General features: G+C 35.4%; 1 protein-coding gene and 2 non-coding genes across 3 annotated transcripts; 1 reads left to right on the top strand and 2 right to left on the bottom strand.

The window, feature by feature from the left end:
* The first annotated feature begins 8,365 nt into the window (after nt 1–8,365).
* Nucleotides 8,366–11,190, top strand: LOC124443484 (ras-like protein RAS2). The gene is made up of 6 exons (XM_046993940.1): nt 8,366–8,435; nt 8,887–8,966; nt 9,082–9,190; nt 9,271–9,312; nt 10,561–10,643; nt 11,124–11,190. Exons 2-6 carry the CDS (start codon nt 8,899–8,901, stop codon nt 11,188–11,190), a joined length of 369 nt encoding a protein of 122 aa, XP_046849896.1. The 5' UTR covers nt 8,366–8,435; nt 8,887–8,898.
* A 1,024-nt stretch (nt 11,191–12,214) lies between these two features.
* LOC124445047 lies at nt 12,215–12,320 on the bottom strand. The gene has a single exon (XR_006948088.1). It is a non-coding gene; the product is annotated as a U6 spliceosomal RNA (small nuclear RNA).
* Nucleotides 12,321–18,306: 5,986 nt separating this feature from the next.
* On the bottom strand, nt 18,307–18,412 carry LOC124445046. The gene has a single exon (XR_006948087.1). It is a non-coding gene; the product is annotated as a U6 spliceosomal RNA (small nuclear RNA).
* Between the last annotated feature and the right edge of the window lie 69 nt (nt 18,413–18,481).

Raw genomic sequence — 18,481 nt, 5'->3', positions numbered from 1 at the left:
AAAAGACAAACATTTTAATTTTTCCTCTAAAATGTGTTCATGATCGATTTGTTAATTCTCTTTAAATATTGATTGTTTTCATTGATTTGATTGGTTGAGCTCAGATGTGTTTTGTGTTTTGCACAGGCTAATAAAAACACGGCTCTAGACCAATCAGCGCACTCGTTTCATTGTGTTTATTTTATAAACGTTTTTAATGCGCCTGGTAAAGTGACAAGTTACTTATATAGAGTACAATCGTAAATTTTTTCAACATAAATATATTATGTTGACGTAGCCAAAAACATGAGCATTTCACGACAGAGAATTTTTTTGTAATCGAAGTTTGTGTTTAAATTTTTTCAGTTTATTTTAATATTGGTATCTTTTCAATTCAATAAATAACATATAAAGGCAGGGGGTTGTCATGTCCATGGATACAGGTTGCACCAGCCATAGACTAACCAATGTGCTTTACATAAAAATTTTTAAAAAACGAACAAATGTCGAAAAAAGAAATAATATACGATATGTAATTCAAAAGAAAAACTATCTCAATTCTCTTGGAAATCTCAATTCCAATTCAATAAACAACCTAATAGCAATTAGAGGTCAATAAAAAATAAAAACTTACCAATGTAGGCAAATGGGTGCCATCATACTTGCCAATGACAGCATACTTTTTGAAACTAATCACAAGTAGTACTTCAGAACTTCAAGTTTAAAAAGTTAATGATCTTTTCAGACAGTTACCTGGTCATATTTCATCATAAAACTTCTAAACTTGTTAAGGCATGATCGACCGCACTCTCCAACACTAGTATTTCCTAAAAAAAATCAATCAATGACTTGTCTTGATTTATCATTTCATACACATGCAAAAAACTAGCCATACAATCTTATATATTTAACAATGCTCTAAAAATCATCATTTTCAATTATACTTGCCATTAGAATATATGTAGTAAAACTGATAACATTCTCACCACTAAGTCAAAGGCAGCACTTTACAGGGTAAAATCTAGCTTTGATTGATTATGCTGATTATTTATAGATTGCAGCCTTATTGAATATTGATTACGATTGTCAATATGGCGCTCTTTTTGACACTATATATATAAAATTATGAAGTGTTCAAACGCGTAGCCAAAGTCAAATAAGTTCAAATTAAAATAAATGTATAAAATTGGCTTACGGGTTTGAATTACTGATTAAATGCGAAGCCAAATGACCTTTCCTTGCGAAATAACAAAGTTCAAATTGATGAACACAAGTTCAAATTGATGAACACAAGAGCCAAAACTTGCCACATTGCCACCCTTGTGAAAATTGAGAAGCTCGTTCGTCGTTTAGTGTGTATAGTGGCTGTGTTAAAGTGTGAGAAAGGACCAATGACGATGACAAAGTAGCCCGTGTGGCATTACAATGTTTCACGCACAATTCTCGCAAACATACATTGAACCATGTTATAAAAGGAAAGCAAGCCATGTGCGTGTGCAAATATACAACGCAGTATCGTTATACTAAACAAGCATAAAATAAACATGAAATTGAGCACATAACCACCTTTTGCACACATAACCTATGATTTCCTGCACCCTTCCACATCTCTTGCGCGGGTAAAACTCCTCAGTATCTGCGGCATAGAGTAACGACTTTCCCCAAAAAAGAAAGTGGTTTGGTGTCAAAGTGATCACATCTTCTGGATCTGAGCTTTGCTATGTTAATGGTCTTGTATTCAACAAATCTTCAACACCAATTTATACGATAGATGACTCTTCATCAGTGACGTCCGCATCCTTTAGAATTGCATAAATTGCTTTTTAAGCTGCTTTTATCATAATTTAATGCACTCCATTAAAATGACGAGCATGCGGAGCATTCAAGTTCCACCTTATTTATAACTTACGCAATAGTTTTTTGCTGAATCTCACTTTAATCTAGTTTTTCAACCAATTTTTTAAATTATTTTGCAGCTCCCACAAAATTTGTCCCTTGATCGATTATGATTTCGATTGCATATCTTCTTCGACTTGCCATCCTTGTGAAACATAGAAAACAGTCAGTATCCAACCACAAGCCATTTCTAAATGACCTGCTCTGCAACCCACACATGTAAATAGACGTAAACTATTGTTTTTGTCTATTTCCCGACCCTGTACCAAATTAAAAGGAGCCCCAAGGTTGACTGATACCTTTAAAAGGCTCTAGAATGGACAACACGGCTCAATGGAAATGGTGCCATCACTTGAGTTGCTCCTTTGGCGTTTTCCCTTTTACACTCATTACACTGTTTCTCCTATGGCCTATCTCTTCTCTTAACGCTTCAAGCCAATATCTCCCACTTATGTATGCCAAGATACGATTAGTTCCTAAAACATGATGTCCCATTTCGTGATAGTGTTTGTCAATAAGTTTCGTCATACAATTTCAGGTAGAAGAATTATGAGAAATCTGACTTCATACGGCAAAAACTTGGCATTGCAATATCTTTCCTCAACGCAAAATACCGTCATCATCCATCTTGGATATTAATTTCAACAATTTGTATTTCTTTGACATTGACCTTTTCTTTCGAATGCTTTCGTATTCTAATTAAAACTCTCGAAGTCTTTTGCACATCACGGATTACAAGTATCTCCGCATCCAAATTTTTTTTGGACTTTAAACCATCATGGTCATGCTTTCCTTTTAGAACTCGAATATTATTGGTAAATCGAAAAACCCACACTAATGTGCCGATCAATCGTCTCCAGTTGGACCACCTCGTCGGATTTAGTCGCCATCCACGATCTGTTGTGGTAAAGGTATTGTGTCTACAACAGGTCAAAATATTGAAACAAGAGAAATCAGCGTATTTTATTTTCGTCTTAATCAATGAGGACCAGACTTTAGCTAAACCTGGTTCTTTACTTGCGACATACATAAGCATAGCATAATTACATACAAAATTATCAAAACTCTCCGTTCTTATTGCTAATGAAGGCACATTGCTTATGCTTATGTTCATGGTCCTCATTATCATATGTCGTCTTCATATTTAGCAATCGAGAACCTTCGTCGGTAACGAAGTAAACTTAGTTCGTTATTTTACTTAACGTGGAAGTATAAAATTTGTAGAGTTCTTCATAGAAAGCAAACCGTGACTTCTGACGTACTTCTTCCGCACATTTAGATATTTTGAAAGCTAAATGATTTAAGAAACAATAGACTTGTAACATGTCCTGACCCATTAGCAACTTCTTTTGTATGACCACTTACTTACTGCAAACTATTTTTCAGTTATTTCGTGACGGTTTGCCTTGAACATGCTTTGAATACTGGTGTTATTAGTTGACACATTCTGAATCAATGGCTTATGAATTAGCTACACAGGAAATATTGCCAAAAACTCATTGTGTTAGCTACATAAAGTCCATCATGGGATTTTGACTATTACTAATGTGTCCTCATAAATCAACCTTAAATGGTAATAATTACGCATTTCTATTTCATTACTATACGATTGTTGATAACGTAAGTTTCGCAAATTCGATGGTGAAAAACAGTGTTGAGTTGGTTTTTTTATAATTTTACTGTGTTACGCGGGAATGTACATTTTGTTTCAAATTGGCGGTGCTTTTACAGTACTTAAGAAAAAATATTTCTTTACTTCGTAAGTTAATTTATAGAACCAATTTGCGTATTCTCTACGCTTCTGAATAACATCAGGTCTGTTTCTTTCTGCTGAAACTGGTAGCGAAAGTTTGAATGAGTATAGCATCCATTAAAAGTGTTCTTGCTACTGTGCTTTCATGGATGACGGTTATTGTGGAAGACGTCGTCGTGTTTCTTGATTAAAGCGTTGCTACACAGTTCTCGTTCAGAATCTCCTCGAAACAATTTTTTATTTCGTCATCCACCCGTATGTTGTTTCTACCATCTCGAGGTAGCTCATGTATTCGTCCTTCTCTAATAAAACGCGCAACTGTTCTGCGTGCCGTTGACCTGTTAACATCTAATGTGTCGGCAACGAGTAAAAAATCTTCGTTTTCCTCCTCAAACGCTTGTACAATTCGCTGTCTATGTTCTTGTGAGATTCTGTTGCGCCTTTGCATGTTCACATATGTTTCACACCAGCGGTCGATCTCTGCTGTCTCGTGCAGTGATCACTCCTTTATATACGCTCTGTATAACAGCATTCAGAACTTGGTGTATTGCCAAGTGATTGTATACAGACTGCCTTTTTTCACATCAATCGTTCCATTTTACGTTATGTTGTATTGAAAAATTATTTGTATTTAATGAACATGCGTAATATGTTAACATTATCATTAAAGTACTATTGACACTATAATCCGTTGTAATCACTGCTCATTGACGTTATTGAATGAACGTTTGTGCATACAAATTTTAATAAACAATATAATCATTTAATTGATTTCAGTTTCGTGCTGATAACTTATGAATAATTGCACATGAATAGAAATTCAATGCTATTGTACGCTTATTTTTCTGCATTGAATTCTTAAAGACGGTAATGAATGCTTGGATTATTCAAGTTTCTTTCTTGAATAAGCTTTTCGTTCTATTGATTGTCTAATTGTCGCAAATCAACGCATTTACGTTTTATTGGACGATCTTTGATAAAATGAGGACATCTTTTCCTGTAATGACTTCAGAAAGGTGTAAATAAATAGAAAATTGTGCACACTCGCATAATTTACACGTCAAAATCCAGTTGACCCTTTTATTTTTTCAACGATTTTAAGCCACAAATTTTGCATGATATTAATCTTTCTTATTATAATTAGCTTAAGTCTCACATGGTCTTTATTGTGGAGTATGGAACATGTCACATGCCACATGTCACATTATTCGTTTCGTATAACTATATTCTGTGGTGTAACTTAGAATATCAATAAATTTGCAGAAGAGCAAGATGATCAGCTTACGAAACATCAACGTTACATAAATACTTTTACCTGTTTACTAAAGCAAACGAAGGATGGAGACCTTGTGTAAATGATATTGATTGCATATTAGAACACGAGCAAGCCTCGGTGTATGTTGTAGAGTCACAAAAGAAACCTGTTGCAACAATATCCCTCGTTAAATATGGCTCAGACGGTTTCCAACATGGCTCTTTATTATCCACAAAGACTATCGAAACATGGGCTATGGTAAACGTATCATACAAGCTATAATGGAACGCCATGAAGAAGAACCAGCAAGAACAATAAGCGTGTGTTACGCTCCAGCTTCGCGGATTAAAGAATATGTTGGGTTATGTTTGTCAATGGCCGGTTGGCATTTACGATCTCAATGTTTTAAGAAGTTTAGAAAAACTCCAAAGTCATCCGGGCCACTTTAAATTGAATCGTATCGATGAAAATAACATGCATGACGTTTTACTCTATGACAAAAAAGTCTTCGGTTGCACAAGAGAAAATTTTTAAAACGTGGTTAAGTACGCTGGGTACGCATGCGCGCGTAGCATTCAAAAAAGAAGGAAGAATTTTAGGCTACGTTGTTGTGAGATTAGCCTTCTTCTCTGAAGAAGGTTACAAACTTGGTCCACTTTATTGCGAAGACATCAAAGTAGGAAAATCTCTCATGAAAAGTGTTTTCAAAGATGTCCACGATCACGGCTTTTCACAATCAAATTCTGTAATCGTGGACAGCCCGACGGGACGGAATGCAAAAGCAAAAGAGTTGATGGAATTTTTAGATGGCAAATATCTAGGGAATGCATATTACTTAACAACAAACGGTCTCCCAAATGCAACTTTCGATCAATGGTTTGCTATTTTGTCTCCATCTTACGGATAGAATTTAATGTTTTTATGAAAATATTATGAAAGATCAAATTATTGTACTTCCCCTAACCTCCCCTTCCCCAATTGTTTTTATTGCAATATTGCTATCTCGGCAATTCAATAAACAATACTAGGGCAGAGGGGTGCAATGTCCATGGGTAATTATGTTTTACAATGTGTAACCAATATGTTTCCATAAAATTTTTTAAAAAAACAAACATGTGTCAAAAATAAAATAAAATAGGAACTATAAATAAAAAGGCAAAACAGAGCTTTTAAAGTATTTTGACAACTTTGAAATACTTTGGAACACACGGTTTCTTATTAAAAAAGACATGACCACAGGCAACTTCACTTGACTAAAAGGACAGTAGATGATTGATAATTGGGAGGGATAATATTCATATATGCATGTTCTACTGTTTTAGTTTCTATTGAAATTATTTATGATCACGGATTCTTTGCCCTTGCTTGAATATTTTGTTAACATCTGATCAAACTTTTAAAAAGCTACGTTAAACATAACTTTTTAGTTTACCTCTGAAAATTCAATTCCTACGATAGTGAAATCTCAATTCCAATTCAATAAACAACTAAATAGCAATTAGAGGTCAATAAAAAATAAAAACTAGCCAATGTCGATAATGCTTTTGAAACTAATCTCAAGTTGTACTTAAAAGCTTAAAGTTTAAAAAGTTAATGATTTTTTCAGACAGTTACCTGGTCATATTTCATCATAAAACTTCTAAACTTGTTAAGGTATGATCGACCGCACTCTCCAACACTAATATTTCTTAAAAAACACAATCAATGACTTGTCTTGATTTATCATTTCATACACATGCAAAAAACAAGCCATACAATCCTATTTAACACTGCTCTAACAAATCATCATTTTTCAATTATACTTGCCATTAGATTATGGTAAAATTTATAACATTCTCACTACTAAGTTAAAGGCAGCACTTCACAGGGTAACATCTCATTTAGATCATGGCATTATATAAATTTACGTGTACACTGCAGCCTGATTACGAATGTCAAAATGATGCTCTTTTAAACATTATATACATATAATTAATATTATCAAGCGTTCAAACGAGTAACCAAAGTCAATTAAGTCCAAATTAAAATAAATGTACAAAGTTAGCTTACGGGTTTGAATCACTGGTTAAATGCGAAGCCAAATGACCTTTCCTTGCAAAATAGCAAAGTTCAAATTGATGAACACAGGAGCGAAAACTTGCCACAATGCCACCCTCATGAAAACTTAGAAACTCGTTCGTCGTTTAGTTATCACCAAAAACACACCAAAAAGTCAAACGGTATTTAGTGAAGAAAAGGACGTAAGAACGTATTTCATTTTGGGAGGGGTCCGTGGTTGGGAGCAAAACAAGAAACAAAATTTGATAATTCAGATGCTCTAAATTTCATATTTACCCTTACCTTTTCGGTATCCTTTTTCATCGATAAACGGTTTGAAAAGTTGTTTTGAGGCATATTTATTACAGAGCAAAGAACTATTTGATTCATTTCTAACTTTAGCACACCAAAGAGGGCAACTAAATCGAAATTTCTCAATAGAAAAAACAATTTCACGCTCACGACCATTAACCACGGATAAACAACTTGACCTCTGCTTCCCGCCTAGCAGGTTAAAAGCAATTAGGCCAAATTCACCCGATCAGAGTTCAGAAAAAAAGTGTGTACAGTAATGTGTACAGTGGATGTGTTAAAGTGTGAAAAGAGCAGCAATAGTGTAATAAATTTACACAAGAGTGCTGCTGTTGATTAACATAGAAAAATATAATGCTTTCGATTTCCTTTATTTTGACAGTTGACACCGTTTAAAACATGTAATTGGTTCAGAGAATTTTGTGAACTGTGATTCACCAAAAGATCACATTTTCTGAATTGCCACTTTCTAGCGTAGGCTAACGATAGCTCTTGGATAATATAGAGGCTGTGAAAAGGCCGAAATTTGAGCTGTGTGCAAACTGATTGGTTCTTCTGCCACGTTTCCTTGGTGCTAATAAAAATAATCAGTCAGTAGAAGGTATACTTTTCCAAAATCAACCAAGGTTGTTAGCTCCGGAAAATGCACAATCAATTAACTAATGAAAGAATGTTTTATGCAGTGCGGTGTTTGAAATTAAATGAAGATATGATCTTCGCACTTTGCTGGACAATTTAAGCAATTGTCTCATGAACCTGAAAATTCAGGTGACTAAACGGGATTCGAACCCATGACCTCTGCGGTGCCGGTGCAGTGCTCAGACCAACTGAGCTATGAAGTCACACAATGGTGAGCAGGTCAATTTTTTTTGGGCCAATGTTTTCTCGTGAAAGGAATGTCATATGAAAGAATGTTTTATGCAGTGCGGTGTTTGAAATTAAATGAAGATATGATCTCCATCCACTTCTTCTTCTTCTCCATCCACTTTTCTTTTCTCCATCCACTTCTTCTTCTTCTCAATCCACTTCTTCTTCTTCTTCTACTTCTTCTTCTCCATCCACTTTTTCTTTTTCTCCATCCACTTCTTCTTCTTCTCCATTTACTTCTTCTTCTTCATCCACATCTTCCACTATTATTGTCGTATAGCTGATTGTTAACGTTTTTTTTATTTATCATTAGTTTTGGATACAGCTGGTCAGGAGGTAAGTGTTGTCATAACGTTTGTGTGGCGCAAATTATGCCCAGAAATACTTTTGAATTATGCCATTTGAATTTTGAAAACTGTATTATGTATCAAGGCAAAGAAAAATAGTTTCAAATTTGCCCTCAATTTTTATGAAAGACCATTTTGTACTTAATACAACATGAAGTATCAAGAAATGATAGGCAATTCACTTACACTTGATTATTTTTAAATATTTTTTCTATGAGGGTATTTTGGAAGACATTGAACAACATTAGACATTGTTTTCTACTTGTTATAGAGGTTCCTAATGAAAATGCAGCTCTTAGCCTAGCTTTCTTTATATTATATGTGATCAGTTATAGTTGGGATCATCATTTGAACTAATATTTATTAAATGATAACATGTCAATATGGATGTAGCATTTTTCGACAAACCAAGTTTTAATTACTCTTATAATTACCTAAAGGAATTCAGTGCCATGAGGGAGCAGTACATGAGAAGTGGGGAAGGATTCTTATTGGTGTTCTCACTTACAGATAGGGCGAGGTAACATCATGATATGGACGTGTTGATTTGGAAAGTTATGTCCAAATTGATGTCATATTTTGTTATTTTAATGTAGCATTGAAAGTAACTTTAATGATGTTTTTGTTGTTTTTAGTTTTGACGAAATCAATAAATTTTACAATCAAATTTTAAGAGTTAAAGACAGAAGTGAATTTTCCATGATAATAGTGGGAAACAAATCTGATTTAGAACGCGAGAGAGTGGTATGGAATTATATATTCAATAGTTTTACTTTGATAGCCTAAACCGTTTGCATCTAAGAGTGTATTCACCTCTTTCACAGGTTTCATCTCAAGAAGGAAATGAATTAGGAAGGCAATTGAGGGTAACTATCGACCTTGTGCTTTCCTTGCTTTTGTAAATATTATTTACGAGTTGAGGTTAATGTCATAGGTACTAAATGTTGCCTGGTTTGGGGCCAGTATTTACTAGCCTAGGTGCAAACAAGCTGGAGTGTTAACACATTGATAAATCTTTTCACGATTATCACAAAAATACGTACAAAATATATCTTAACATCTTAACCACAAGATTTAAACTTTATATGTCATCTTGTTGAGGAAATTTATTTTTTATGCAAGAAGATGAACACCATCGAATGTTTGCTGTTGATCCTTGTAGATTGTACTTTCACCTGCCTATACTTGTAATAGACATTAGCATGCAGATTTTAATGTTAAATGAGTAGGTGCAAAAGAATGATTACAATTGTTTAAATTTTATACATTAACAATATCCATATGAAAAGAGTTTAGGTTTTTGTGCTTTGTTTGTGGATAATGTAGTATCTTGGAAAAAAGGGATTCCTGCTTAGTCATAAAAATGTACCTGTGCACACATTAAGAAATAAAAGATGTTTGCTGTGTTTGCACAGGCTTATGCAAGCCAAGGAGACCTTTGGGAAAACTTGAGAGCTAATCATTGAAGCCTGAGATTGGTGTTGATCAGTGCAAACCAAGATCAAAGGTTGAGGGTTGCACACAAAAAACATCTTTTATTTCTTTTGCAAAATAGCAATGCTGCATAACAAACAAATTTAAAACAAACGTTTTAATTTTCTTGATTGATTTGCAAAATCTCTTTGATTGATTTAATTGGTTGAGCTCAGATCTGATTAGCACAGGCAAATATGCAAACACAGCTTTTGACCAATGAGCGCACGCGTGTTATTGTGTTTATTTTTATAAAAAATTATGTAAACTGTCCATGTTTTCTCAGTGCTGGCAAGAGCATTGTGCAGAATAAACTCGTCTGTATTCTTCATGACTTGAAGTGCAAACAAGGCTTGCTTCACGATTATGTCAAGAATTTGAAATTTTGCAGGCAACCCACCTTTTTGTAAATTAATTAAAGACATATTCTATTATTGACATGGGAGTTTTTCCTCAGGTTTTTTTCGGTCGTAAAGATAAAGTACATACAAATTACTCTATTGCCTACCAGAGGATGGATTGATTCAATGTTCAGCCAACGTGTTGAGATTTTGTAATTGTGTAGCTCAGTTTTTTGCTCTCTTTTTTGCTCACGAAATTCAATGAATGATTTGTCAACAGCATTCTTTATTGATATTTAGATCCCATATATTGAAGCTAGCGCCAAAACGAGAACAAATGTTGACGCTGCTTTCCATGACCTCGTAAGAGCAATTAGGAAAATGTGTGTTTTCACATATTAAATTGTGGAGTGTTGTTCACAAGCCTTTCATGAGAAGTTTCATGCTTATTACAACAAGTTTTGATTCAGAATTTAGTATAAGTCGTGATCATGAACGATACTGCGTTGTATATTTGCACACGCACACGGCTTGCTTTATGTGTGCGAGAATCAGAAATTTGTCCAAGGAATTGTGCATGAAACATTGTAATGGAACACATACTCTGAGCTCGCATCATCGAATGCAAGCAAGTTTGTCATCGTCATTAGCGTAGTCAGAAAAAGAGTTCAGACTGAGGTGGCTGAAAATTCAAATATGTTACTTTTCATGGGTTTTCGGGGAGAATGTTGAGCCTGTTAAATTTTCACATTAATATCAGTAAATTATAAGGTGTGGGGCTACAGCTTTTCCCAGTCTCACGCTAGATTTTCAAGTGTCGCCTTTTTTACATGGACCTTCAATTCCTATTTCTTGTATTTTAGGAAGTTTTATGCTCAACACGAAGCGCCTCAGAAAAAACCGAAGAAGAAAAAATGCATTATCTTATAAAATAACAAAGTTTACACTGAAAAATCTGAATAGCATGTTAAATGATAAGTACTTTGTCGTTAGCACACATATAGTTGCGAATGGTAAACTTTCTACAGGAAAGTTTGTACCCTGCATTATAATTAGCTATATGCGTTGAGCGTAGACGTCATATGAATGCAGGAAGTTATATAAAAGCAGCTTTTCATCGTCATAATATAATTTACCGTTCAAGACCAATCTAATATAGTATAATGGCTTTCAAATTTCGCTATACCATTCTTGTTTCATTATATTTTTAGAAATAGATAATTTCAGTCTAAAGGCATAGCAAGCTGCAGTGTGCTTTCTTTTCTTTCAATTAGCTTATTTAAAACATTGACTTGTTTTATCTTTTAATTTGGACTACTGCATTAAAATGAGCAAAATGAATTCTATTATTTTAAAAATGGAATATGTTCTACTTCATTTCCACTCAGAGACGTCCAATGACATTTTTTCCTGCCGAACGTTCACGGAAGCATTATTGATTGGGTCATTCAAGTAGTGATAATTGTCGTAGTTCATCGTTTGACCATAATGATGCTGCTATTCATGATTTTCTGTTCATCATTTGCTTGATCCGACAATGAAGAACTTTCGAAGTTGTGGATATTTTGTTTGTGGGGTGCGTTGCTCGATGATTGCACTGTCTCGTTTTATCTGTCTTAAACCGCCCACATGCCTCTCTACTAGATGATGCAATTATTGCAACATTAGTTAATTGAATGAAGATATAATATTCGCACTTTGCTGGATAATTTAAGCAATTGTCTCAAGAACCTGAAAATTCAGGTGACTCAACGGCATTCGAACCCATGACCTCTGCGGTGCCCGTGCAGTGCTCTGAATTTTTCAAGTTCATGAGACAATTGCTTAAATTGTCCAGCAAAGATGAAATGCAAATAAGAATTTAGATCTCTCTATATATATATATCTGGAATGATAACGACAATACATTTTGTATTCAATATGTTGGATTTGATTCTTTTGAAGTTGAAACAAATAAAATTTGGAACGCTTCACGAATTTGCGTGTCATCCTTGCGCAGGGGCCATGCTAATCTTCTCTGTATCGTTCCAATTTTATTATATGTGTAGCCGAAGCTGCACATCCTCCAATGCGAGAGCTTTCTATTTATCCAAACAATATACGCCACGTTGCCATTGTTGTGGGAGGGAATATTTGCGCATACACACTTTTTCAAATACATTTTCAAAAGTAAAATGACGTCTTTTACAGTTAAAACCTACCATTCTGTATCCCCTATCGTTAACTACATATTCTTCAAGCGTTGCTTGTGTATTGCTTTTCGTAATATCGATGTTAAGCCATAATTTAATTTGCGCATGCTCCGTTTGTCTTTCTGCGAATCAGTTTTCTATGATACTTGTTCTTGACCTTTGACCCTGACCCACAAAGCAATAATAAACGTGTTATAAAGTCCTCTCTCATGAAATGACGACTTTTTAAAGTATAATCTTCTCGGCGATTTTCCCGTCGCGTATGTGAGATTTACATTGTAATTCTATAGTTATTCTTGCGCTCAAAGCTTAGACCTTACAAAAGATAGGATATTTATTGAAAGTTTTTCACTGTTCGTCTCAGAGATACAAGGGCAATTGGGCTACGTCACTATCATGACTCACAAAAATTAACGTTTCCTTAACCAAAATCTTTCAAATGTTGACATTTCCAACTGCTATATTTACCCAAAGCCTTCCAAAAGTCTTTCCAATGTGCTCAAGTGTTGCATGCAGTGTGTAAACCATTTGTGTCAACCATTGAAGTGATTGAACTAAAAAAATACGTACATCAGATCTATTTTACTTGAATGGTGTAAAAAACCGTGTAAAAATGGCGTCGTTCAAGGAGTGCAAAGTAGGAGTAAAATTTTCACCAGTTTTGTTGAACTTTTGGCTTTTGTGTGTTTGTTCCTATTATTCAAATCTTTGGCTTTCGTTCAATCGTTCAAGGACTACTACCAGAGGCGTGTTCAAACAAAATGTTCGGAAGAAGCCGATACAAATAAAGGCACAGAAGTCTACTAGGGAATTGTAAGCTAGTTGTTTATTGTGTTAGGAAATATAAACAATAGTATAAGTGCTCTAGAAAGCTCTCGTTCTCACGTAGAGAAAAGGTCGACGTTGTAAAATCTAATCGACGTTGTACTATCAACGTTTAAACAATGTTGAAACGATTTCGATGACGTCGAAACAACGTTGAAATTACGTCGAACTATCGACATTATTAGAGTGATTTAGTAAAGACATACGACGTTTCTTCTAAGACGTCGTCATTTATTCGCAAGGGATCTGGGTTGATTTAATGTCATGGCTTCGACGTCGAAACAACGTTGAAATAACGTCGAACTATCGACATTAGAGTGATTTAGCAAAGACATACGACGTTTCTTCTAAGACGTCGTCATTTATTCGCAAGGGATCTGGTTTAATTTAATGTCCTGGCTTCGACGTCGAAACAACGTTGAAATAACGTCGAACGTCGTCACGACTATAATCCAATCAATTTCGACGCGACTACGACGTCGAAACGACGTTGGGTTCCACTAAAGCCTGGTTCACATATGACTGAGACATGACTGAGGCATTATTAACGCAAGCCTAAGATTCTTTCTGATCTTGTGGCTGAGGCAGCGATGCTTTTCAATGACATAGCTCAAAATCGCCGATAGCCCACCAAGAAACCTGTAGTTTTGACCATTAGTAGATTAATGTTAATAATGCATGGGGATTGGTATAGTCTAAGTAAGCATACACCAAATATGTAACTAAACATGCAGTGTTATAGTTAAGCTTGTGCAAGACTTCATTTTAGACCAAAAGTGATAGGGGCAGGTTTATGCTCACAAGACAACAGGGTTGCAGATTTACTCAAATGTGTACATAATTGCGCTATGCCAACGACTCATGTCATTATTAAATTTTTCTCGGGAGTAGTTGCACACTCTGCCACTCCCAGAAAATCTTCTCTCCTAAGTTTTATTTTGAAATTTTAATATATTAAATTATATGTTTGTACACATGGTTCTATGGCAAACAAAACAATGCTGGACAAACTCCTAAACATTATTGTGTCAACAATAATGTGTTCTAATAAACATCTAATGTGTTCCAAACAGTCCTACAAAATAACCTGAGCAATTAACTTATGCAAACACCTAGCAATAGTTATGGGTTGAACCATTCACTTCATTGCAATAAATAATCTTTTCTGAAAGATTATGGAACTTGCGTAAAATTTTGCATTGATTCGTTGACATGGTGGTTATAAATGTTAGTGCTATTAAGAAGTTTCGACATTGCGAAGTGCTTGTTTTGTGAAGGAGCCATTTGCTTCATTTAAACCTTTGTGGAAACCCGTGGTTCTTGTTTTTTTTCCTTGATTCGATTCACAACCAAAGGCATATAATAAATTACGATCTATTAAAGCAAATCTAAGCATAAGCAGTTATAGCTACTTCAGCACAACCAGAAATCATTGTAGCATAGAACATCCTTCATGTTTGTGACTATTACGAGCAAGCAGTAACTTCAGGTTTGCCCAACATGATCTATGTCACAACAATGAAATTTGTTAAACTTTAGTTTGTTTAACCTATCACTTTTTCTTTAGGTGACAATGAACAAATTAGACTGTTTCACTAGTGTGAGTGGGACCACTCTACCACTCCATCAGGTCTGCTTTATGGATTGATTTCATGATTTCTTTTGTAGATTTCTATGGCCAGATGTTTCATTCCAATACCATGGCTAGATGTGAGGTTAAATCATTTCATTATTTTGGTTTATGAACCGTATAAAAAGCTTAAGAATGAAAGAAAAAGCTCTTCACGAATTGGTGGCAACCCAGTCTGGAAAGTATGCTTTTTGCTCACCAGAAATTTTTTCATATTATCAATGCACACCATGCACATTTATCAATAGAGAGAGCAAACCAAGTTGGTCATTAAATCTAAAGCCAAGTACGGTCTCATCCTGCAAAGTTACTTTATTTGAGTAACAAATGATTTCCGAGTGAACATTCGAATCAACAACTATCAAATTTCAAGTATTTCACGAACATAAGCACGATATACTCATCATTATATTTTGGATTTCGGTTGTGTGTGCACCATAAAACATGATTTTCGCACCAGTACACCAATAATTTCATTGTGCATACCGGAGATCATGTCTAAAACAACATACTTCCAGACTGGGTGGTAACTGGAAATGTATTCGAATAGTGTTTGCTTGTCAATGCTTGCTATAACGCAATTTTAAAAATCGAGGTTAGATTCAGGAGATATTTCTCAATTATTTTTATCAGTAAGTAAAGTTAGTAATGACGCATTGGGAAAAACATTTGAAGTCATACTTTGCTTCCATCGCCATCTTTGAATTTGACATGTTGATTAAATCTAACATGTTGATTAAAAAAAATCAAAAAAGGAAGCTTCACTTCCTACACAAATGCAAACAACAACGAATCCTACCGAACAGCATCAACTATCGACCACCATTAAAAACAACTCACGCTCAACAAATTGCACAATCAAACGGCCGCCGTATGTTAAACGTCCTCATATCAGATGCCCACAACCGCTTACGAATCTACCGTCATAAACTACAAGAACATCGAGAAACCGTAACAACATACACGACACAATCAGACGCCAAATCCATTAATGAAGCCATCAAAAAAGCAACATCCGCATATAGAACAAAACGACACCACGAACTTCATCGAAAATTACAAGAATCCAGATCTTACAAATAACTCCATCCCAACACAAACGAATTTGTCACAAACATCTCGAACAAACCACTAACTGAACAGCAAACTAAAATTTTAAACAAAGGATTAAATTACAACTTTAAAGACGCGAACAAACTTGACTACGTTGCCGACCTGGAATCCGCTTTAAAGTACACCAACTTAACAGACCAAACGAAAGAAGACATTCGTCACAAAATAACAAATAACCTCTGCCACAAACCACCTGTCACCCTAAACTACGAAGAACTACGAGCAATTAAAAACCTACAAAACGACGACCAAATAATCATATTACGAGCTGACAAAGGACGCCAAACAGTTATCATGGACAGATCAGAATACATCGACAAAGCCAAAACCCTCCTACAAGACACCACCCCACCTACGAACTTCTCCACACGGACCCCAGCAAAACGACCACCAACCGCATCAACCAGAAACTGAAACAACTAAAAGACAAAAAGAAACTAAACGAAAACGACTACAGAAGAATCCGACCCAATGACGCATCCACCGCCAAATTCTACGGACTACCGAAAATCCACAAAGAAAACAACCCACTTCGACCTATCGTATCGCTTCCAGGATCACCTACGTATGAACTTTCAAAATATCTTTATAACATTCTGTATCCATTAGACAAAAATTCACCTCACACCATCAGAAAGGCCACCACTTTCCTCGCTAGTATTGAACACATTAAACTACGACCAGACGAAATCATGATATCCTACGACGTGACATCACTCTTCACATCCATACCACTAGACATCGCCAAACAAATTACAAACGAACTACTCACAAACGACAAAACTTGGCAAGCTACAACACAACTAGACAAAAATGACATCCTAGACTTACTCAACCTTTGCCTCTCCACTGAATTCACCTTCCAAAACACATACTACAGACAAATTTCAGGCACACCAATGGGATCACCACTATCCACCTTCCTCGCAGAAGCTGTCATGCAACACCTCGAAACACAATCAGTCACAAACAACACAAACATCAGACTATGGAAAAGATATGTCGACGACATCTTTGCCATAGTCAAGAAAGACAAAACTGAACAAATTCTACACACCATAAACAATAGCACAAAGAACATTACCTTTACTAAAGACGAAGAGCACGACGAACAACTTACCTTCCTCGACATCCTTCTAACCAGAACAGATGACGGTACACTAAACACACAAGTATACCGCAAAACCACCCACACAGACCAAATACTCGATTTCAACAGCAATCATCCAACACAACACAAAATAAGCTGCATTCGAACACTTTTCAACAGGATAAACACTCATTGTAATACGGAAGAAGCCAAAAAAACAGAACGCAACTACTTATACTCCACATTTATTAAAAACAACTACCCTAGAAACTTCATAAACAAAACTATATACAAAATACAAAACAAAACACAAACCGACAAAAGCAACAAAAAACCGGACGAAACAGTAAAAATCGTCACATTACCATACATAAACGGAACATCAGAAATGACTGCCAGACTTCTTCGACCATTTAATATTAACGTCGCCCACAAACCTACACAAAAACTCAAATCATGTTTCACCAAACATAAAGACAAAACAACAATTCATGATACAACTGACGCGATCTACATGATACCATGTAAAGACTGTTCAAAGCAATACATAGGACAAACATTTAAGAAAATTGAAACAAGACTCACAGAACACAGAAACGCCATAAAACGACGAGATCCGAACTCACTACCGGCAGAACATACCCACGGAAACAACCCACATTCGACTGGCCAGAAACTAAAGTACTCGGACGCGCACAGACTAAACACGCACGCGAATTTAAAGAAGCTTGGTACACTGAAGACAACGACACAATAAACAGACATATCGACATACCCATCATATACTCACAACTAAAGAAAAAGGACAAAAAACTACAAACAACACCAAAACTAAAACACTACACTCTAATATTATTAACACCAATCATATTCACAATACACCAAAACCCATGGCAACGCATTTCACCCCATCCAATCACATTAATCCACCCACTCATCCAATTAGACGCTCTAAACGTCTCCAAGCTAAAAGCACGTGTAAATAAATATTTTTCATTCTGATGAAGACTCGAAGCAACGAGTCGAAAGCTCAATAAAACTCACTTTAAATACGGAGAAACTTTTATCTTTTATGTATTAAATGCCTGGATTACAAATTTTCAAACATATATATATATATATATATCTGGAATGATAACGACAATACATTTTGTATTCAATATGTTGGATTTGATTCTTTTGAAGTTGAAACAAATAAAAATTTGGAACGCTTCACGAATTTGCGTGTCATCCTTGCGCAGGGGCCATGCTAATCTTCTCTGTATCGTTCCAATTTTATTATATGTGTAGCCGAAGCTGCACATCCTCCAATGCGAGAGCTTTCTATTTATCCAAACAATATACGCCACGTTGCCATTGTTGTGGGAGGGA

The sequence above is a fragment of the Xenia sp. Carnegie-2017 genome, unplaced genomic scaffold (assembly GCF_021976095.1).
Source record: "Xenia sp. Carnegie-2017 unplaced genomic scaffold, XeniaSp_v1 HiC_scaffold_21, whole genome shotgun sequence".
NCBI classification, from domain to species: domain Eukaryota; kingdom Metazoa; phylum Cnidaria; class Anthozoa; order Malacalcyonacea; family Xeniidae; genus Xenia; species Xenia sp. Carnegie-2017.
Note: the sequence above shows the minus strand (reverse complement) of the source record. Positions and strands in the feature narration are given on the sequence as shown.

Coding starts and splice junctions, on each gene's coding strand:
- LOC124443484 (XM_046993940.1), top strand. CDS start 8,899: ATGAGGGAGCAGTACATGAGAAGTGGGGAAGGATTCTTATTGGTGTTC. Junction 8,967..9,081: donor TCACTTACAGATAGGGCGAG/GTAACATCATGA, acceptor TGTTGTTTTTAG/TTTTGACGAAATCAATAAAT. Junction 9,191..9,270: donor ATTTAGAACGCGAGAGAGTG/GTATGGAATTAT, acceptor CCTCTTTCACAG/GTTTCATCTCAAGAAGGAAA.